General features: G+C 45.4%; 1 protein-coding gene across 2 annotated transcripts in view; it reads right to left on the reverse strand.

The window, feature by feature from the left end:
- Positions 1-12,327, reverse strand: part of pi4k2b (phosphatidylinositol 4-kinase type 2 beta) — a 38,107-nt gene extending 25,780 nt beyond the window's left edge. The window contains exons 1-4 of one of the 2 annotated variants that reach the window (XM_052515322.1): positions 11,763-12,327; positions 7,061-7,212; positions 4,459-4,539; positions 2,855-2,974 (exon numbers count right to left, since the gene is read on the reverse strand). In XM_052515322.1, coding sequence (XP_052371282.1) covers positions 2,855-2,974; positions 4,459-4,539; positions 7,061-7,212; positions 11,763-12,120 — 711 coding nt within the window. In that variant the 5' untranslated portion in view covers positions 12,121-12,327. The remainder of the gene's footprint in view (positions 1-2,854; positions 2,975-4,458; positions 4,540-7,060; positions 7,213-11,762) is intronic. The other variant, XM_052515321.1, reaches the window with a different exon arrangement.
- Between the last annotated feature and the right edge of the window lie 11,573 nt (positions 12,328-23,900).

The following is a 23,900-nucleotide window of genomic DNA, read 5'->3' on the forward strand; positions in this document are numbered from 1 at the left end:
TCACTGACTAGACACACAGCCTGTTATTATCACTGACTAGACACACAGCCTGTTATTATCACTGACTAGACACACAGCCTGTTATTATCACTGACTAGACACACAGCCTGTTATTATCACTGACTAGACACACAGCCTGGAAGACACACAGCCTGTTATTATCACTGACTAGACACACAGCCTGTTATTATCACTGACTAGACACACAGCCTGGAAGACACACAGCTTGTTATTATCACTGACTAGACACACAGCCTGTTATTATCACTGACTAGACACACAGCCTGGAAGACACACAGCCTGTTATCATCACTGACTAGACACACAGCCTGTTATCATCACTGACTAGACACACAGCCTGTTATCATCACTGACTAGACACACAGCCTGTTATTATCACTGACTAGACACACAGCCTGGTATCATCACTGACTAGACACACAGCCTGGTATCATCACTGACTAGACACACAGCCTGGTATCATCACTGACTAGACACACAGCCTGTTATTATCACTGACTAGACACACAGTCTGTTATTATCACTGACTAGACACACAGCCTGTTATTATCATTGACTAGACACACAGCCTGTTATTATCATTGACTAGACACACAGCCTGTTATTATCACTGACTAGACACACAGCCTGTTATCATCACTGACTAGACACACAGCCTGTTATTATCACTGACTAGACACACAGCCTGTTATTATCATTGACTAGACACACAGCCTGTTATTATCACTGACTAGACACACAGCCTGTTATCATCACTGACTAGACACACAGCCTGTTATTATCACTGACTAGACACACAGCCTGTAAGACACACAGCCTGTTATTATCACTGACTAGACACACAGCCTGTTATTATCACTGACTAGACACACAGCCTGTTATTATCACTGACTAGACACACAGCCTGGAAGACACACAGCCTGTTATTATCACTGACTAGACACACAGCCTGGAAGACACACAGCCTGTTATTATCACTGACTAGACACACAGCCTGTTATTATCACTGACTAGACACACAGCCTGTTATTATCACTGACTAGACACACAGCCTGTTATTATCACTGACTAGACACACAGCCTGTTATTATCACTGACTAGACACACAGCCTGTTATTATCACTGACTAGACACACAGCCTGTTATTATCACTGACTAGACACACAGCCTGTTATCATCACTGACTAGACACACAGCCTGTTATTATCACTGACTAGACACACAGCCTGTTATTATCACTGACTAGACACACAGCCTGTTATTATCACTGACTAGACACACAGCCTGTTATTATCACTGACTAGACACACAGCCTGTTATTATCACTGACTAGACACACAGCCTGTTATTATCACTGACTAGACACACAGCCTGTTATTATCACTGACTAGACACACAGCCTGTTATTATCACTGACTAGACACACAGCCTGTTATTATCACTGACTAGACACACAGCCTGTTATTATCACTGACTAGACACACAGCCTGTTATTATCACTGACTAGACACACAGCCTGTTATTATCACTGACTAGACACACAGCCTGTTATTATCACTGACTAGACACACAGCCTGTTATCATCACTGACTAGACACACAGCCTGTTATTATCACTGACTAGACACACAGCCTGTTATTATCACTGACTAGACACACAGCCTGTTATTATCACTGACTAGACACACAGCCTGTTATTATCACTGACTAGACACACAGCCTGTTATTATCACTGACTAGACACACAGCCTGTTATTATCACTGACTAGACACACAGCCTGTTATTATCACTGACTAGACACACAGCCTGTTATTATCACTGACTAGACACACAGCCTGTTATTATCACTGACTAGACACACAGCCTGTTATTATCACTGACTAGACACACAGCCTGTTATCATCACTGACTAGACACACAGCCTGTTATTATCACTGACTAGACACACAGCCTGTTATTATCACTGACTAGACACACAGCCTGTTATTGTCACTGACTAGAGTCTAGTCAGTGACAATAACAGGCTGTGTGTCTAGTCACTAGACACACAGCCTGTTATTATCACTGACTAGACACACAGCCTGTTATTATCACTGACTAGACACACAGCCTGTTATCATCACTGACTAGACACACAGCCTGTTATTATCACTGACTAGACACACAGCCTGGTATTATCACTGACTAGACACACAGTCTGGTATTATCACTGACACACAGCCTGTTATTATCACTGACTAGACACACAGCCTGTTATTATCACTGACTAGACACACAGCCTGTTATTATCACTGACTAGACACACAGCCTGTTATTATCACTGACTAGACACACAGCCTGTTATTATCACTGACTAGACACACAGCCTGTTATTATCACTGACTAGACACACAGCCTGTTATTATCACTGACTAGACACACAGCCTGTTATTATCACTGACTAGACACACAGCCTGTTATTATCACTGACTAGACACACAGCCTGTTATTATCACTGACTAGACACACAGCCTGTTATTATCACTGACTAGACACACAGCCTGTTATTATCACTGACTAGACACACAGCCTGTTATTATCATTGACTAGACACACAGCCTGTTATTATCACTGACTAGACAGACAGCCTGTTATTATCATTGACTAGACACACCCCGCCCCCTCTCCCACCTCACCTTGGTTTTGGGGACCACCCCCAGTCCTAGCCTGGTATTATCATTGACTAGACACACCCCGCCCCCTCTCCCACCTCACCTTGGTTTTGGGGACCACCCCCAGTCCTAGCCTGGTATTATCATTGACTAGACACACCCCGCCCCCTCTCCCACCTCACCTTGGTTTTGGGGACCACCCCCAGTCCTAGCCTGGTATCAACGAGGGAGGCAGCAACCTCTGAGAGATAGCCCTGGTTGGGGATCAGGCAGCCACGGCCAAAACAACATGGACAGCACAGCTACACAGAGGAGGAGGAGGGAGGAGGAGGAGGGCAGGGGGAGGGGGAGGAGGAGGAGGAGGGGGGATGAGGAGGAGGAGAGAGGGAGGAAGGGTAGAGGGTGGGGAGAGTTAAATTAACTGTTAAAATTAATGTAAAAATAGAGAGAGAAAGGGAGGAGAGGAAGAGGAGGGAAGAGAAAAAGACAGAGAACAGAAACAGACAGAGATAGAAACAGACAAGAGCATAGAAAAAGACTAGGGACAGACAGAGGAAACAGACAAGAGGAAGAGGAGAGGGACAGAGAGGAGAGAGGAAGAGAAAAAGACAGAGACAGAAACAGACAGAGATAGAAAAAGAAACCAGAGCATAGTGTTACCTAGGGACAGACAAGGAGAGATGAAGAGGAGAGAGGAAGAGAAAAAGACAGAGATAGTAACAGACCAGAGAACAGTAGAAGACAGAGATAGTAAAAGACCAGAGAACAGTGAAAGACAGAGGTAGTAAAAGACCAGAGAACAGTGAAAGACAGAGATAGTAACAGACCAGAGAACAGAAAAAGACAGAGATAGTAACAGACCAGAGAACAGTAGAAGACAGAGATAGTAAAAGACCAGAGAACAGTGAAAGACAGAGATAGTAACAGACCAGAGAACAGTGAAAGACAGAGATAGTAACAGACCAGAGAACAGTGAAAGACAGATAGTAACAGACCAGAGAACAGAAAAAGACAGAGATAGTAACAGACCAGAGAACAGTGAAAGACAGATAGTAACAGACCAGAGAACAGTAGAAGAGAGAGATAGTAAAAGACCAGAGATCAGTAGAAGACAGAGATAGTAACAGACCAGAGATAGAAACAGACAGAGACAGTAAAAGACCAGAGATCAGTAGAAGACAGAGATAGTAACAGACCAGAGAACAGTAGAAGACAGAGATAGTAACAGACCAGAGATAGAAACAGACAGAGATAGTAAAAGACCAGAGATCAGTAGAAGACAGAGATAGTAACAGACCAGACAACAGTAGAAGACAGAGATAGTAACAGACCAGACAACAGTAGAAGACAGAGATAGTAACAGACCAGAGAACAGTGAAAGACAGATAGTAACAGACCAGACAACAGTAGAAGAGAGAGATAGTAACAGACCAGAGAACAGTAGAAGAGAGAGATAGTAAAAGACCAGAGAACAGTAGAAGACAGAGATAGTAACAGACCAGAGATAGAAACAGACAGAGATAGTAAAAGACCAGAGATCAGTAGAAGACAGAGATAATAAAAGACTAGAGAACAGTAGAAGAGAGAGATAGTAACAGACCAGACAACAGTAGAAGACAGAGATAGTAAAAGACCAGAGATCAGTAGAAGACAGAGATAGTAACAGACCAGACAACAGTAGAAGACAGAGATAGTAAAAGACCAGAGATCAGTAGAAGACAGAGATAGTAAGAGACCAGAGAACAGTAAAAGACAGAGATAGTAACAGACCAGAGAACAGTGATACCTTGTGAAAGTATTTGGTCCATTTAGGGTTGAGGTGACCGTAAGGCTCTTCAGACTTTGGTTTGAAAACACCGAGGATTTTCTGGATGGGAAAAAAGGGAATCAACAGTATTTAATAAAGCCCTGACACCATCAGCAGTTATCACAGAGATTTACAGTAACCCAGACTAGAGCCTAATGGAAGAGCTTTACAGTAACCCAGTCTAGACCCTAATGGAAGAGCCTTACAGTAACCCGGACCATCAGCAGTTATCACAGAGATTTACAGTAAGCCAGACCATCAGCAGTTATCACAGAGATTTACAGTAACCCAGACCATCAGCAGTTATCACAGAGAGATTTACAGTAACCCAGACCATCAGCAGTTATCACAAAGAGATTTACAGTAACCCGGACAATCATCAGTTATCACAAAGAGATTTTACAGTAACCCGGACCATCAGCAGTTATCACAAAGAGATTTACAGTAACCCGGACCATCAGCAGTTATCACAAAGAGATTTACAGTAACCCGGACCATCAGCAGTTATCACAAAGAGATTTACAGTAACCCGGACTAGACACTAATGAAAGAGCTTTACAGTAACCCAGCCTAGACCCTACTGAGAGATTTACAGTAACCCGGACTAGACCCTAATGGAAGAGATTTACAGTAACCCGGCCTCAACCCTAATGAAAGAGCTTTACAGTAACCCAGCCTAGACCCTAATGAAAGAGCTTTACAGTAACCCGGCCTAGACCCTAATGAAAGAGCTTTACAGTAACCCAGCCTAGACCCTAATGAAAGAGCTTTACAGTAACCCGGCCTAGACCCTAATGAAAGAGCTTTACAGTAACCCGGCCTAGACCCTAATGAAAGAGCTTTACAGTAACCCAGCCTAGACCCTAATGAAAGAGCTTTACAGTAACCCGGCCTAGACCCTAATGAAAGAGCTTTACAGTAACCCAGCCTAGACCCTAATGGAAGAGCTTTACAGTAACCCGGCCTAGACCCTAATGAAAGAGCTTTACAGTAACCCAGCCTAGACCCTAATGAAAGAGATTTACAGTAACCCAGCCGAGACCCTAATGGAAGAGCTTTACAGTAACCCAGCCTAGACCCTAATGGAAGAGATTTACAGTAACCCAGCCTAGACCCTAATGGAAGATATTTACAGTAACCCAGCCTAGACCCTAATGGAAGAGATTTACAGTAACCCAGCCTAGACCCTAATGAAAGAGCTTTACAGTAACCCAGCCTAGACCCTAATGGAAGAGATTTACAGTAACCCAGCCTAGACCCTAATGGAAGAGATTTACAGTAACCCAGCCTAGGCATCACAGACTACAGAGAGACTGAGGACCACATCAGGGCCAGAAAGACTCCATCAGAACTCCATCACCTGGCATCATGTAGTGCAACTCCAGCAGGTTACCAGACGCACCAGTCTCTGCTAGGAGTGGGTTCAACTCCAGCACCAGTCTCTGCTAGGAGTGGGTTCAACTCCAGCACCAGTCTCTGCTAGGAGTGGGTTCAACTCCAGCAGGTTACCAGACGCACCAGTCTCTGCTAGGAGTGGGTTCAACTCCAGCACCAGTCTCTGCTAGGAGTGGGTTCAACTCCAGGACCAGTCTCTGCTAGGAGTGGGTTCAACTCCAGCACCAGTCTCTGCTAGGAGTGGGTTCAACTCCAGCACCAGTCTCTGCTAGGAGTGGGTTCAACTCCAGCAGGTTACCAGATGCACCAGTCTCTGCTAGGAGTGGGTTCAACTCCAGCAGGTTACCAGAGCACCAGTCTCTGCTAGGAGTGGGTTCAACTCCAGCAGGTTCGCACCAGTCTCTGCTAGGAGTGGGTTCAACTCCAGCACCAGTCTCTGCTAGGAGTGGGTTCAACTCCAGCAGGTTACCAGGCGCACCAGTCTCTGCTAGGAGTGGGTTCAACTCCAGCACCAGTCTCTGCTAGGAGTGGGTTCAACTCCAGGACCAGTCTCTGCTAGGAGTGGGTTCAACTCCAGCACCAGTCTCTGCTAGGAGTGGGTTCAACTCCAGCACCAGTCTCTGCTAGGAGTGGGTTCAACTCCAGCAGGTTACCAGTGGGATGCACCAGTCTCTGCTAGGAGTGGGTTCAACTCCAGCAGGTTACCAGCACCAGTCTCTGCTAGGAGTGGGTTCAACTCCAGGACCAGTCTCTGCTAGGAGTGGGTTCAACTCCAGCACCAGTCTCTGCTAGGAGTGGGTTCAACTCCAGCACCAGTCTCTGCTAGGAGTGGGTTCAACTCTAGGAGTGGGTTCAACTCTCCCTATTCCTCCCACCCCCCTCCTCCTCCATACCTTCCCCTATCTCCCCTCTCCCATTCCTCCCCCCTCCTCCTCCATACCTTCCACCTCCACCTCCCCCACCACCCTATATACCTTCTACCCCATCTCCCCATCTCCCCCCACCCCTATACCTTCCACCCCTCCTCCCCATACCTTCTACCCCTCATCCTCCATCCTCCCCCTCCCACCTCCCACCCCTCCCCCCTATACCTCCCACCCCTCCTCCCCCACCCACTATACCTTCCACCTCCCCTCCCTCCACCCCTCCTCCATACCTCCCCCCCCCCCACTCCCCCTTTCCTCACCCCTTTGGAGTCTTTAACGAAGTAACTCCCGCTAGAACCCTGAGAGATTCTCTCTGGGAAGACTCCGCCCTCGATGGCCTGCTCCGCCCTCTGAATGATGTCACCAAACTCCGGGTCACCGGGGAAATGGTTAAAGTCTCCACTACTGTTACCTGAATGGAGGGAGAGAGAGAGAGAGAATGTTGACTTGTTTTAATGTAATGACGATGGCTTATTTTAAAGAAAAACAAAATAAACATATGTGTCCCATTACAAATGTATATTTTAACATGCCCTCTCCACGGAGAGAGACAGAGAGAGAGAGTAATGTTTTCTGTACATTTTTTTATTGTTTATTTCACTTTTGCTTAATATCTAGGTCACTTGCTTTGGCAATGTTAACATATGTTTCCCATGTCAATAAAACCCTTAAAAATGAATTGAGAGAGACACAGCGAGAGCGAGAGCAACATGGAGAGAGAGACAGAGAGACTCAGTGAGCATAGCCTTGCTGTTGAGAAAGGCCGTCGTAGGCAGACATGGCTCTCAAGAGAAGACAGGCTGTGTGCTCACTGCCCACAAAATGAGGTAAAAAAAACTAAGCTGCACTTCCTAACCTCTTGCCAAATCTATGACCATAGAGACACACATGTCCCTCAGATTACACAGATCCACAAAGAATTAGAAAACAAACGCAATTTTGAAAAACTCCCATATCTACTGGGTGAAATACCACAGTGTGTCATCATCACAGCAGTAAGATTTGTGACCTGTTGCCACGAGAAAAGGGCAACCAGTGAAGAACAAACACCATTGTAAAAACAACCCATATTTATGTTGATTTCCCTTTTGTACTTTAATCTAGTCGCGCATCATTACAACACTGTATATATATATATATATACACACATATGACATTTTAAATGTCTTTATTATTTTTGGAAAGTATGTGAGTGTAATGTTTACAGTTCATTTGTTATTGTTTACAGTTCATTTGTTATTGTTTACAGTTCATTTGTTATTGTTTACAGTTCATTTGTTGTTGTTTATTTAACTGTTGTTTATTATCTATTTCACCTGCTTTGTTAATGTTAACATGTGTTTCCCATGACCCCCCCCAAAAAAGGCCCTTAAATTGCGAGTGAAATTGAATTGAAAGAGAGATCAGTACATTATTTACCTTTATTTAACCAGGCAAGTCAGTTAAGAACAAATTATTATTTTCAATGACGGCCTCCTAGGAACAGTGGGGTTAACTGGTCTAGGAACAGTGGGGTTAACTGGTCTAGGAACAGTGGGTTAACTGGTCTAGGAACAGTGGGGTTAACTGGTCTAGGAACAGTTGGGTTAACTGGTCTAGGAACAGTGGGGTTAACTGGTCTAGGAACAGTGGGGTTAACTGGTCTAGGAACAGTGGGTTAACTGGTCTAGGAACAGTGGGGTTAACTGGTCTAGGAACAGTGGGGTTAACTGGTCTAGGAACAGTGGGTTAACTGGTCTAGGAACAGTGGGTTAACTGGTCTAGGAACAGTGGGGTTAACTGGTCTAGGAACAGTGGGTTAACTGGTCTAGGAACAGTGGGGTTAACTGGTCTAGGAACAGTGGGGTTAACTGGTCTAGGAACAGTGGGGTTAACTGGTCTAGGAACAGTGGGTTAACTGGTCTAGGAACAGTGGGGTTAACTGGTCTAGGAACAGTGGGGTTAACTGGTCTAGGAACAGTGGGGTTAACTGGTCTAGGAACAGTGGGGTTAACTGGTCTAGGAACAGTGGGTTTAACTGGTCTAGGAACAGTGGGTTTAACTGGTCTAGGAACAGTTAACTGGTCTAGGAACAGTGGGGTTAACTGGTCTAGGAACAGTGGGGTTAACTGGTCTAGGAACAGTGGGTTAACTGGTCTAGGAACAGTGGGGTTAACTGGTCTAGGAACAGTGGGGTTAACTGGTCTAGGAACAGTGGGGTTAACTGGTTCTAGGAACAGTGGGGTTAACTGGTCTAGGAACAGTGGGGTTAACTGGTCTAGGAACAGTGGGGTTAACTGGTCTAGGAACAGTGGGTTAACTGGTCTAGGAACAGTGGGTTAACTGGTCTAGGAACACAGTGGGGTTAACTGGTCTAGGAACAGTGGGGTTAACTGGTCTAGGAACAGTGGGGGTTAACTGGTCTAGGAACAGTGGGTTAACTGGTCTAGGAACAGTGGGTTAACTGGTCTAGGAACAGTGGGTTAACTGGTCTAGGAACAGTGGGGTTAACTGGTCTAGGAACAGTGGGGTTAACACACTAGGAACACTGGCCTAGGAACAGTGGGGTTAACTGGTCTAGGAACAGTGGGTTTAACTGGTCTAGGAACAGTGGGTTGGTTAACACAGGAACAGAGAGGGAACACACACACAGTTGGTTAACTGGTCTAGGAACAGTGGGGGTTAACTGGTCTAGGAACAGGGGTTAACTGGTCCAGTGGGGTTAACTGGTCAGGAACAGAGAGGCCCCAACACACACACAGCCCAACACTCTAACCAGACAGGCTACCCTGCCGCCTCATACATGTGTATGTAACAGTTAAAGCAGCATCTATAGCTGTGGTATCAGATCAACTCTGCAGTGTCAACATTTGTTTGCTTTGGTTGTGGTCGACTCTGGTGGAGGGTGCCTCCCAAACCCTGGTCCCTGGTCAAAAGTAGTGCACTATGTAGGGAATAGGGTGTTGTTTTGGGAGGCACTGTGAGCTCGGTGCAAAGTCAAGAGAAACATGGCTCCTTAGTTCTATGGAGGTTAAACACACACACACACACACACACAGAGACACACAGAGAGGCCCCAACACACACACAGAGAGGCCCCAACACACACACAGAGAGGCCCCAACACACACACAGAGAGGCCCCAACACACACACAGAGACACACACAGCCCCACACACACACAGACACACAGAGAGGCCCCAACACACACACAGCCCCACACACACAGACAGGCCCACACACACAGCCCCCCACACACACACACGGTGTAGCTGTCTCAGTAGATGACACTTCCTTTACCCCATTTAGAAAGTAAAAGGACTGATGACAACAACACAGCTTCATATATCCCCATCAGACAGAGAGAGAGAGCTGGGGGAGAGAGAGAGAGCTGGGGACAGAGAGAGAGAGAGAGCTGGGAGAGAGAGAGGAGAGAGAGAGAGCTGGGGGAGAGAGAGAGAGAGAGAGAGAGAGAGAGAGAGAGAGAGAGCTGGGGGAGAGAGAGAGAGAGAGAGAGAGCTGGGGGGAGAGAGAGAGAGAGAGAGAGAGAGAGGGGACAGAGAGAGAGAGAGCTGGGGGAGAGAGAGAGAGAGAGAGAGGGGGGACAGAGAGAGAGAGAGCTGGGGAGAGAGAGAGAGAGAGAGAGCTGGGGAGAGAGAGAGAGAGAGAGCTGGGGGGGAGAGAGAGAGAGAGAGAGAGCTGGGGGACAGAGAGAGAGAGAGGGGGAGAGAGAGAGAGAGAGAGAGAGAGAGAGAGAGAGAGAGAGAGAGAGGAGAGAGAGAGAGCTGGGGGAGGGGGAGAGAGAGAGAGAGAGAGAGAGCTGGGGAGAGAGAGAGAGAGCTGGGGGAGAGAGAGAGAGAGCTGGGGGGAGAGAGAGAGAGAGCTGGGGGGAGAGAGAGAGAGAGAGCTGGGGGAGAGAGAGAGAGAGCTGGGGGAGAGAGAGAGGAGCTGGGGAGAGAGAGAGAGAGCTGGGGAGAGAGAGAGAGCTGGGGGAGAGAGAGAGAGAGAGAGAGGGGGAGAGAGAGAGAGAGCTGGGGGAGAGAGCTGGGGGGAGAGAGAGCTGGAGAGCTGGGGGAGAGAGAGAGAGAGAGGAGAGAGAGAGAGGGAGAGAGAGAGAGCTACGGGGAGAGATGAGTAAGAGCTGGGGGGAGAGAGCTAAATGGCATATATTATATTTAGCTATTATATATTATTATTATTATTATATTAGAGAGAGAGCTGGGTAGAGACAACAACACAAATTGACCCAACGAAATATATAATATAATATAATATATATGCCATTTAGCAGACGCTTTTATCCAAAGCGACTTACAGTCATGTGTGCATACATTCTACGTATGGGTGGTCCCGGGGATCGAACCCACTACCCTGGCGTTACAAGCGCCATGCTCTACCAACTGAGCTACAGAAGGACCAAATCATAAGAAACCAAAAAGATAATGAGTCAAGTAAAAACTGAGCAAACTAGAGCCATTTGGCTCTAAACAGAGAGGACACAGTGGCAGAATACCTGACCACTGTGACTGACCCAAACTTAAGGAAAGCTTTGACTATGTACAGACTCAGTGAGCAGAGCCTAGCTATTGAGAAAGGCCACCGTAGGCAGACATGGCTCTCAAGAGAAGACAGGCTATGTGCTCACTGCCCACAAAATGAAGTGGAAACTGAGCTGCACTTCCTGACCTCCTGCCCAATGTATGACCATATTAGAGACACATATGTCCCTCAGATTACACAGATCCACAAAGAGTCTCCCATATCTACTGGGTGAAATACCACAGTGTGCATCACAGTAGCAAAATTTGTGACCTGTTGCCACGAGAAAAGGGCAACCAGTGAAGAACAAACACCAGTGTAAAAACAACCCATATTTATATTTAAATAGTTAAAACGCACAAAATAGAGAGAGACGCCATGTCTAGCAAGCTACTAACATGAACGAATGATTGTATTCTCCTCCGGTCACCACCGGCTCTTTACCTGGCGAGGTAAGGTTATCTTTATCCGACGATGAACTCCGTCGGTTCCGCCTCGTCCTCTTCTGCCTCTCGCCCCGAGGTGACGACGCGCCTCCGGATAAACACGGTAACAACAGAGTCTCTTCCCCAGAACCGTCCGTCTCCAATTCGGTAAGAACACTTTCACACGAACCCGAGATCCGAATCGCGACCCCGGGGTTTGTCCCAGACCCGACTGTGTTTCTATCGAACAACGTCGACAGTGGCTCCTGTGACCGAAAGTTGAGATCCGTGGTAGAAGCAGCAGCGGAGGCGGTTACCGGGGCGATGTCATCCGCCACCACCGGATCGGGCTCGTTTGGTTCGCATTCCGACATCATTGTTGATCGCTTATTTATTTTTTATTCCAGATCTTACAAATGTTTAAAAAATTGTTTAGTTCAAACGCTACATATTTTCATCGTTGCATTGTTTAAAAAAATGTTTATTTCTTTGACACCGGCTTGCTCGACAGTCGCTAGTTACTTAGCGGGAGATTATTTCACCCGTTAATAGATTGTCCACATCAGCCAAAGATCGCTTCCGGTTTCTACAGCGCATGCGCGTTGATACCAAACGCAGCCTGAACAGATTTAAAGGGACCGTGTAGCAAATGTCTCTCTGCCTGAGGGGAGGAGGAAAGGGGGCTGAAGAGAGATGAGAAGGATGTGATTGCAGCCCGTCATTTGGGGTGTTCCTATATATGGGCATTACTGCATATGCAGGAAACAATCTTTATACTTCTATTGGTCCATGTTTAAACTAGGATGGAGGCTGGGGAGACACTGCTAGCTAACTAGCTAGGACTCTGGTACATACAGAATGGAGGCTGAGGAGACACTGCTAGCTAGCTAGGACTCTGGTACATACAAGATGGAGGCTGAGGAGACACTGCTAGCTAGCTAGGACTGTGGTACATACAAGATGGAGGCTGAGGAGACACTGCTAGCTAACTAGCTAGGACTCTGGTATATACAGAATGGAGGCTGAGGAGACACTGCTAGCTAACTAGCTAGGACTGTGGTACATACAGAATGGAGGCTGAGGAGACACTGCTAGCTAACTAGGACTCAGGTACATACAGGATGGAGGCTGAGGAGACACTGCTAGCTAACTAGGACTCAGGTACATACAGGATGGAGGCTGGGGAGACACTGCTAGCTAGCTAGGACTCTGGTGCATACAGGATGGAGGCTGAGGAGACACTGCTAGCTAGCTAGCTAGGACTCTAGTACATACAGGATGGAGGCTGAGGAGACACTGCTAGCTAGCTAGCTAGGACTCTAGTACATACAGGATGGAGGCTGAGGAGACACTGCTAGCTAGCTAGCTAGGACTCTGGTGCATACAGGATGGAGGCTGAGGAGACACTGCTAGCTAGCTAGCTAGGACTCTAGTACATACAGGATGGAGGCTGAGGAGACACTGCTAGCTAGCTAGGACTCTGGTGCATACAGGATGGAGGCGGAGGAGACACTGCTAGCTAGCTAGCTAGGACTCTGGTACATACAGGATGGAGGCTGAGGAGACACTGCTAGCTAGCTAGGACTCTGGTACATACAACATGGAATCTGAGGAGACACTGCTAGCTAGCTAGGACTCTGGTACATACAACATGGAGTCTGAGGAGACACTGCTAGCTAACTAGCTAGGACTCTGGTATATACAGAATAGAGGCTGAGGAGACACTGCTAGCTAGCTAGGACTGTGGTACATACAATATGGAGTCTGAGGAGACACTGCTAGCTAGCTAGGACTGTGGTACATACAATATGGAGTCTGAGGAGACACTGCTAGCTAACTAGGACTCAGGTACATATGGGACAGAGGCTGAGGAGACACTGCTAGCTAGCTAGCTAGGACTCTAGTACAAACAGTATGGAGGCTGAGGAGACACTGCTAGCTAACTAGGACTCAGGTACATATGGGACAGAGGCTGAGGAGACACTGCTAGCTAGCTTGCGAGGACTCTGGTACACACAATATGGAGGCTGAGGAGACACTGCTAGCTAGCTAGGACTGTGGTACATACAATATGGAGTCTGAGGAGACACTGCTAGCTAACTAGGACTCAGGTACATATGGGACAGAGGCTGAGGAGACACTGCTAGCTAGCTAGCTAGGACTCTAGTATATACAGAATGGAGGCTGAGGAGACACTGCTAGCTAACTAGGACTCAGGTACATATGGGACAGAGGCTGAGGAGACACTGCTGAGGACTCTGGTACACACAATATGGAGGCTGAGGAGACACTGCTAGCTAGCTAGGACTCAGGTACATATGGGACAGAGGCTGAGGAGACACTGCTGCACTAGCTGGGACTCTGGTATATACAGAATGGAGGCTGAGGAGACTCTAGCTAACTAGGACTCAGGTACATATGGGACATGGAGGCTGAGGAGACACTGCTAGCTAGCTAGCTAGGACTCTGGTACACACAATATGGAGGCTGAGGAGACACTGCTAGCTAGCTAGGACTGTGGTACATACAATATGGAGTCTGAGGAGACACTGCTAGCTAACTAGGACTCAGGTACATATGGGACAGAGGCTGAGGAGACACTGCTAGCTAGCTAGCTAGGACTCTGGTACATACAGAATGGAGGCTGAGGAGACACTGCTAGCTAACTAGGACTCAGGTACATATGGGACAGAGGCTGAGGAGACACTGCTAGCTAGCTTGCTAGGACTCTGGTACACACAATATGGAGGCTGAGGAGACACTGCTAGCTAGCTAGCTAGGACTCTGGTACACACAATATGGAGGCTGAGGAGACACTGCTAGCTAGCTAGCTAGGACTCTGGTACACACAATATGGAGGCTGAGGAGACACTGCTAGCTAGCTAGCTAGGACTCTGGTAGACACAATATGGAGGCTGAGGAGACATTGCTAGCTATCTAGCTAGGACTCTGGTACACACAAGATGGAGGCTGAGGAGACACTGCTAGCTAGCTAGGACTCTGGTACACAGTGTGCTGTGTTGTTAATGCAGTTTATGTGAAGAACACACACCATTGTAAATACAACCTATATTAATGTTTTTTTTACCCCCATTTTGCACTCTTAACTATTTGCACATCATTACAACACGGTATATAGACATAATAAGACATTTTAAATGTATTTTATTCTTTTTGGAACTTTTGTAAGTGGACGGATTTTTTTTAAATCAACAAAGCATGAGAAGACTTTTTTTGTTTTGTTTTTGTTTGTCAATTAGTGTGAATACGTGTTCTGTCACACTGTCATTTCGTAAAAAGCCAATTTGACATTCTTTTCACTGAGGAAATGTACGTTTTTTATTTTTTTATTTCACATTTATTTAACCAGGTAGGCTAGTTGAGAACAAGTTCTCATTTGCAACTGCGACCTGGCCAAGATAAAGCATAGCAGTGTGAACAGACAACACAGAGTTACACATGGAGTAAACAATTAACAAGTCAATAACACAGTAGAAAAAAAGGGAGTCTATATACATTGTGTGCAAAAGGCATGAGGAGGTAGGCGAATAATTACACTTTTGCAGATTAACACTGGAGTGATAAATGATCAGATGGTCATGTACAGGTAGAGATATTGGTGTGCAAAAGAGCAGAAAAGTAAATAAATAAAAACAGTATGGGGATGAGGTAGGTGAAAATGGGTGGGCTATCTCTGCTTTTAATGATAATGCAGAGTATTTTCCCAAGGTTGCTGTTGACGCATATCCCAAGGTAGTTATTGGGGTCAAATTTGTCTCCACTTTTGTGGTTTGGGGTGATCAGTCCTTGGTTCCAAATACTGGGGAAGATTCCAGAGCTAAGGATGGAGTTAAAGTAGGAATTTGTTGTGTGTATATTTTATCATTTAATTGAGGATACCATCAATTTGTCCTGTAGTTCATTCAATGTAGTTAGAGAATCCAGTGGGTTCAGGTAGTGTTCAATGTAATTAGAGAATCCAGTGGGTTCAGGTAGTGTTCAATGTAATTCGAGAATCCAGTGGGTTCAGGTAGTGTTCAATGTAATTAGAGAATCCAGTGGGTTCAGGTAGTGTTCAATGTAATTAGAGAATCCAGTGGGTTCAGGTAGTGTTCAATGTAATTAGAGAATCCAGTGGGTTCAGGTAGTGTTCAATGTAATTAGAGAATCCAGTGGGTTCAGGTAGTGTTCAATGTAATTAGAGAATCCAGTGGGTTCAGGTAGTGTTCAATGTAATTAGAGAATCCAGTGGGTTCAGGTAGTGTTCAATGTAATTAGAGAATCCAGTGGGTTCAGGTAGTGTTCAATGTAATTAGAGAATCCAGTGGGTTCAGGTAGTGTTTAATGTAATTAGAGAATCCAGTGGGTTCAGGTAGTGTTCAATGTAATTAGAGAATCCAGTGGGTTCAGGTAGTGTTCAATGTAATTAGAGAATCCAGTGGGTTCAGGTAGTGTTCAATGTAATTAGAGAATCCAGTGGGTTCAGGTAGTGTTCAATGTAATTAGAGAATCCAGTGGGTTCTTTAATAGCTGATTCTAAAATGTGTATTTGATCATGTATTTGTTTTTGCTGTTTGTTCTTTGTTATAGAGCCAAACATATTAGATAAGTGGTTTATCCACACATCTCCGTTTTGGATAGATAACTCTTTGTGTTGCTGCTTGTTAGTGAGTTCCTAATTTCCCAGAAGTGGTTAGAATATGTCCTTTATTAAACTAGGCAAGTCAGTTAAGAACACATTCTTGTTTACAATGGCAGCCTACCCCGGACAACGCTGGGCCAATTGTGCACCACCCTGTGGGACTCCCAATCACAGCCGGATATGATACAGCCTAGAATCGAACCAGGGACTGTAGTGACGCCTCTTGGGCTGAGATGCAGTGCCTTAGACACCCGGCGCCCTATACTCTATGGATTCTTCAATTACATTGATTTCTGACGTGCTGTTCCTTCTCTTTCCGTAGTGTATTTCTGTAATGTTTAAGTGATTCACCATAGTGAAGGCTCAGGTTTTCTATCTCTGTGTTTTTGGTTGGACAGGTTTCTCAAAAATGTTTTTTTTTTTGCGTTCTCCATCAAACCATTTGTCATTGTTATTAATTTTCTTATGTTGTCTGCTTGAAAATGTTAGATTCTCTCTCTGTCTCTCTCTCTCTCTCTCTCTGTCTCTCTCTCTCTCTCTCTCTCTCTCTCTCTCTCTCTGTCTCTCTCTCTCTCTCTCTCTGTCTCTCTGTCTCTCTCTGTCTCTCTCTCTGTCTCTCTGTCTCTCTGTCTCTCTCTGTCTCTCTCTCTGTCTCTCTCTCTCTCTCTCTCTGTCTCTGTCTCTCTCTGTCTCTCTCTCTCTCTCTCTCTCTCTCTCTCTGTCTCTCTCTCTCTCTCTCTCTCTCTCTCTCTCTCTCTCTCTCTCTCTCTCGCTCTGTCTCTCGCTCTGTCTGTCTCCTCAGATCTCCAGGCTCAAAGCTTCAGCCCACCAGGTTGGTAGAGTATAAATCTACAGTGATTATAGCAGTTCTATATGAGTCCACTTTATACCACATGGAGAATTTCCTGGATCCATACAGACCATCCAGTCCATACAAAACAACAATATGAACATGTCCTGTTCCATGGAACTACTAACACTTGTCAACCACAAAGCACTACTGCTGCTGGAATAACAGAAGCACTGTCATCATCTGTCAAATCAAATGTAGTTTTATAGCCCTTCTCACATCAGCTGATATCTCAAAGTGCTGTACAGAAACCCAGCCTAAAACCCCCAAACAACAAGCAATGCAGGTGTAGAAGCACTGTGTTTCACTCTCTGCTGTTTACAGCTGAACACTCAGTCAGACTGGTGAATGGGACCACTTCCTGCTCTGGCACAGCGGAAGTCTTCTACAGAGGAGAGTGGTCGGGTCTATGTACTGAGTGGTCGGGCATGATGAGAGAGAGGCTAAGAGTGTGTGTAAGAGAGCTGAGACTGTGGGAATGATGTCGCTGAATCTAGAGGGCCTCTGTTTGAAAAGAGAAGAAGAGGAGTCAGACTAGGTGGTTGTTATGCAAATGAGTCTTCTATTACAGAGTGTGACATCATAAGAAGAGGACGTAGTGTCTGTGTCAGACTAGGGGTTGTTATGTAAATGAGTCTTCTATTACAGGGTGTGACATCATAAGAAGAGGACGTAGTGTCTGTGTCAGACTAGGGGGTTGTTATGTAAATGAGTCTTCTATAACAGAGTGTGACATCATAAGAAGAGGACGTAGTGTCTGTGTCAGACTAGGTGGTTGTTATGTAAATGAGTCTTCTATTACAGGGTGTGACATCATAAGAAGAGGACGTAGTGTCTGTGTCAGACTAGGTGGTTGTTATGTAAATGAGTCTTCTATTACAGAGTGTGACATCATAAGAAGAGGACGTAGTGTCTGTGTCAGACTAGGTGGTTGTTATGTAAATTAGTCTTCTATTACAGAGTGTGACATCATAAGAAGAGGACGTAGTGTCTGTGTCAGACTAGGGGGTTGTTATGTAAATGAGTCTTCTATTACAGAGTGTGACATCATAAGAAGAGGACGTAGTGTCTGTGTCAGACTAGGGGGTTGTTATGTAAATGAGTCTTCTATTACAGGGTGTGACATCATAAGAAGAGGACGTAGTGTCTGTGTCAGACTAGGTGGTTGTTATGTAAATGAGTCTTCTATTACAGAGTGTGACATCATAAGAAGAGGACGTAGTGTCTGTGTCAGACTAGGGGGTTGTTATGTAAATGAGTCTTCTATTACAGAGTGTGACATCATAAGAAGAGGACGTAGTGTCTGTGTCAGACTAGGTGGTTGTTATGTAAATGAGTCTTCTATTACAGAGTGTGACATCATAAGAAGAGGACGTAGTGTCTGTGTCAGACTAGGTGGTTGTTATGTAAATGAGTCTTCTATTACAGAGTGTGACATCATAAGAAGAGGACGTAGTGTCTGTGTCAGACTAGGGGGTTGTTATGCAAATGAGTCTTCTATTACAGGGTGTGACATCATAAGAAGAGGACGTAGTGTCTGTGTCAGACTAGGGGGTTGTTATGCAAATGAGTCTTCTATTACAGGGTGTGACATCATAAGAAGAGGACATAGTGTCTGTGTCAGACTAGGGGGTTGTTATGTAAATGAGTCTTCTATTACAGGGTGTGACATCATAAGAAGAGGACGTAGTGTCTGTGTCAGACTAGGGGGTTGTTATGTAAATGAGTCTTCTATAACAGAGTGTGACATCATAAGAAGAGGACGTAGTGTCTGTGTCAGACTAGGGGGTTGTTATGTAAATGAGTCTTCTATTACAGAGTGTGACATCATAAGAAGAGGACGTAGTGTCTGTGTCAGACTAGGGGGTTGTTATGCAAATGAGTCTTCTATTACAGGGTGTGACATCATAAGAAGAGGACGTAGTGTCTGTGTCAGACTAGGGGGTTGTTATGTAAATGAGTCTTCTATTACAGAGTGTGACATCATAAGAAGAGGACGTAGTGTCTGTGTCAGACTAGGGGGTTGTTATGTAAATGAGTCTTCTATTACAGAGTGTGACATCATAAGAAGAGGACGTAGTGTCTGTGTCAGACTAGGTGGTTGTTATGTAAATGAGTCTTCTATTACAGAGTGTGACATCATAAGAAGAGGACGTAGTGTCTGTGTCAGACTAGGTGGTTGTTATGTAAATGAGTCTTCTATTACAGAGTGTGACATCATAAGAAGAGGACGTAGTGTCTGTGTCAGACTAGGTGGTTGTTATGTAAATGAGTCTTCTATTACAGAGTGTGACATCATAAGAAGAGGACCTAGTGTCTGTGTCAGACTAGGGGGTTGTTATGTAAATGAGTCTTCTATTACAGAGTGTGACATCATAAGAAGAGGACGTAGTGTCTGTGTCAGACTAGGGGTTGTTATGTAAATGAGTCTTCTATTACAGAGTGTGACATCATAAGAAGAGGACGTAGTGTCTGTGTCAGACTAGGGGGTTGTTATGTAAATTAGTCTTCTATTACAGAGTGTGACATCATAAGAAGAGGACGTAGTGTCTGTGTCAGACTAGGGGTTGTTATGCAAATGAGTCTTCTATTAACAGTGTGACATCATAAGAAGAGGACGTAGTGTCTGTGTCAGACTAGGGGGTTGTTATGTAAATTAGTCTTCTATTAACAGTGTGACATCATAAGAAGAGGACGTAGTGTCTGTGTCAGACTAGGTGGTTGTTATGTAAATGAGTCTTCTATTAACAGTGTGACATCATAAGAAGAGGACGTAGTGTCTGTGTCAGACTAGGTGGTTGTTATGTAAATTAGTCTTCTATTACAGAGTGTGACATCATAAGAAGAGGACATAGTGTCTGTGTCAGACTAGGTGGTTGTTATGTAAATGAGTCTTCTATAACAGAGTGTGACATCACAAGAAGAGGATGTAGTGTCTGTGATGGTGAATATTATCATCACGTGATCTGTTCAGGTAAGTTTTATTTGTACATTATACAATATTTAATTTTAAATAGAGGGAGAGATGTCAAATGTATTTTAAACATTATATTTGCGTTTGTCATATTGGTTTATGGGAGATGTTCATGGGCAGATCATTGTAGTTCAGATGGTACTGAAGTGAAGCTGCCTGATTATTTATTTATTTATTTTCTATAAAGTGAAGTGAACTTATTCCTGTCTCCTGCCTGCATTATTCTAGTGGTTAGAGCCTAGTAACCCGAGTTCAAACCCCGAGTGACTACAAAGAACAGGCCCATTTCCTATCATTGAAAATAAGAGTTTGTTCTTAACTGACTTGCCTAGTTAAATAAAAAAAAAATCAAAACTTGAGTGACTAAGAGCCCAAACTACAAATCAATCTTTTATCCAACATATTTGTGTTTAGTCCTTGACAGTGTCCTCAACAAATTTGATTGAATGTTCAACCAACTATTTTTCTCCAGAGTCTGTGCGGCTTGTGGATGGAGCTGGTTTCTGCTCTGGGAGAGTGGAGGTGAAGTCCAATCAGTCCTGGGCCTCAGTGTGTGAAGCTGACTTTGACCGGCAGGATGCAGAGGTAGTCTGTAGGGATTTGGCTGTGGGGCTCCTGCAGCTCAACAGGGGGCTCTATGGAGAAGGTGAGGGTCAGACCTGGGATAAAGAGTTCCAGTTTAAAGGCAAAGAGTCCCTTCTCCTGGACTGTGACACCTCAGACAGAAAACACAACACCTGCCTACCTGGTGATGCTGTTGGACTCACCTGCTCAGGTAAGAAACAGTTTGTCACTCAGTCAACATTGTTTCTCACCTGGAGTGGAGAATATGAGAGACAATATAGGTGTGTTTTAATCGAGTAAATAGTAAGATTACTGTCTCTCTCTTTTCGTTTCTTGGAGCCTGATGATGTGAGGCTGGTGGGAGGAGGCAGTCGCTATGCTGTCAACCAGGGAGAGTGGAGGACGGTGGAGCTGAACACTGGCCTGTAGCTGCAGTAGTGTGTAGACAGCTGTGCTGTGCAGTGGTACGACCAGGACAGTGGGAGCTGAAGACTGGCCTGCAGCTGCATTAGTGTGTAGACAGCTGTGCTGTGCAGTGGTACGACCAGGACAGTTGGAGCTGAAGACTGGCATGTAGCTGCAGTAGTGTGTAGACAGCTGTGCTGTGCAGTGGTACGACCAGGACAGTGGGAGCTGAAGACTGGCATGTAGCTGCAGTAGTGTGTAGACAGCTGTGCTGTGCAGTGGTACGACCAGGACAGTGGGAGCTGAAGACTGGCATGTAGCTGCAGTAGTGTGTAGACAGCTGTGCTGTGCAAGACCAGGACAGTGGGAGCTGAAGACTGGCATGTAGCTGCAGTAGTGTGTAGACAGCTGTGCTGTGCAGTGGTACGACCAGGACAGTGGGAGCTGAAGACTGGCATGTAGCTGCAGTAGTGTGTAGACAGCTGTGCTGTGCAGTGGTACGACCAGGACAGTGGGAGCTGAAGACTGGCATGAGCTGGGTTTGCAGTTTACTGACCAGGACATGGGAGCTGAAGACTGGCCTGTAGAAGTGTTGAAGACAGCTGTCCTGTGCAGTGGTACGACCAGGACAGTGGGAGCTGAAGACTGGCATGTAGCTGCAGTAGTGTGTAGACAGCTGTCCTGTGGCTCCACTGTTTCAGAACTACTTGGAAACATCACTCGAGGGTTTGGAGTTTACTGTTATGGGATCTGAACCTTCACTGAGGAAATGTTGAAGAACACCTGAACATCTTCGGTGGACTCACCGTGATCTGTGGTCCTTCTGTAGCACAGTTGGTAGAGCATGGAGCTTGTAACGCCAGGGTAGTGGGTTCGATTCCCGGGACCACCCATACGTAGAATGTATGCACACATGACTGTAAGTCGCTTTGGATAAAAGCGTCTGCTAAATGGCATATATTATTATTATTATCTGCTCAGGTAATAACAAAGATATTATCATTGATATTCATCTCATTTCCTTCATTCATACAACTTCCTCTGCAAAACAGTGACTCTGTTTAGCTCTTCAGTGGGAATCAAACACAACTTAAATATCCCAGAATGCTTTTGTATTTTAATGCTTATCTCAGTGAACGTCTCTACTCATCTCCACGGTCTCAGTGACTGTAGGCCCACTACTCATGTTGCCCTGTGAGGGAGGGTGGCTAGCACCTCCTAACTTAAATATCCCAGAATGCTTTTCTCAGTGAACGTCTCTACTCATCTCCACGGTCTCAGTGACTGTAGGCCCACTACTCATGTTGCCCTGTGAGGGAGGGTGGCTAGCACCTCCTAACTTAAATATCCCAGAATGCTTTTCTCAGTGAATGTCTCTACTCATCTCCACGGTCTCAGTGACTGTAGGCCCACTACTCATGTTGCCCTGTGAGGGAGGGTGGCTAGCACTGTTACATGACCACATCACATCACATCACCACCTCCTACCTGTACTACAAGGTGAAGACATTTACTCCGCCGTGACAGTAAATGTCTGACTCTTATTAATGTCTGACAGTTGGTGCTGTGTCTCCCTAGACCACCAGGAGGCAGAAGAGAGTGAACAGGGTGAGCAGCATGGATCTTCATGTCAATGCTATGGAGATGGACGGAGTGGGATGAAGCTGACCCTACATACTGATCTCAGGTCAGTCTTGTGTTTTAACATCAGAGGAGGAGTAGGATGAAGCTGACCCTACATGCTGATCTCAGGTCAGTTTTGTGTTTTCAAATCGATGGTCAGGAAAGCAACAATCTATAAAATGTGATGGTAAACCTAAAAGGAAAACCACCCCAAAATATATTTTGGTATTTGTTTCATTAGTCCATTGTTGATATAGTCCCTAAATGTTTTGCATGTCAGCAATCAAGTTTTCCAGATATATAACTTTAAAGATATGCAGCCTGTATGGTTACATGGGGTTTGGGGTAACATGGGGTTTGGGGTAACATGGGGTTTGGGGTAACATGGGGTTTGGGGTAACATGGGGTTTGGGGTAACATGGGGTAACATGGGATTTGGGGTAACATGGGGTTTGGGGTAACATGGGGTAACATGGGATTTGGGGTAACATGGGGTTTGGGGTAACACTGGGTTTGGGGTAACACGGGGTTTGGGGTTTGGGGTAACACAGGGTAACATGGGGTTTGGGGTAACATGGGGTAACATGGGGTTTGGGGTAACACAGGGTTTGGGGTAACACGGGGTTTGGGGTAACACGGGGTTTGGGGTAACATGGGGTTTGGGGTAACATGGGGTTTGGGGTAACATGGGGTTTGGGGTAACACGGGGTAACATGGGGTTTGGGGTAACACAGGGTTTGGGGTAACACGGGGTTTGGGGTAACACAGGGATTTGATTATTTAAGAGCATTCCAGCATTTACTGCTTTTTGTTTTTGTCTCTATTTGTCTCTATTTGTAAATCTTATTTTGTTTACTCTTAAATTATTTATTTTGAAGTGTTATCATGTTTTGTTAGTCCATGTTTTATTAGTCCATGTATTTATAGATGTCTCCTTTCCACCAAGTCAGGTAGTCCATGTGTTATTATAATCACCTGTTTATTCTTTGACCGGGATTCAATCCGATTGAGAGTTGTAGCGAGCTTGTTAATTAAAGGTAATTTGCCATTGAGACAACATCAGCCTGAGGAGGTCTATAACCAGCCTGAGGAGGTCTAT

Source organism: Oncorhynchus keta, unplaced genomic scaffold (assembly GCF_023373465.1).
Source record: "Oncorhynchus keta strain PuntledgeMale-10-30-2019 unplaced genomic scaffold, Oket_V2 Un_scaffold_22896_pilon_pilon, whole genome shotgun sequence".
Lineage (NCBI taxonomy): Eukaryota > Metazoa > Chordata > Actinopteri > Salmoniformes > Salmonidae > Oncorhynchus > Oncorhynchus keta.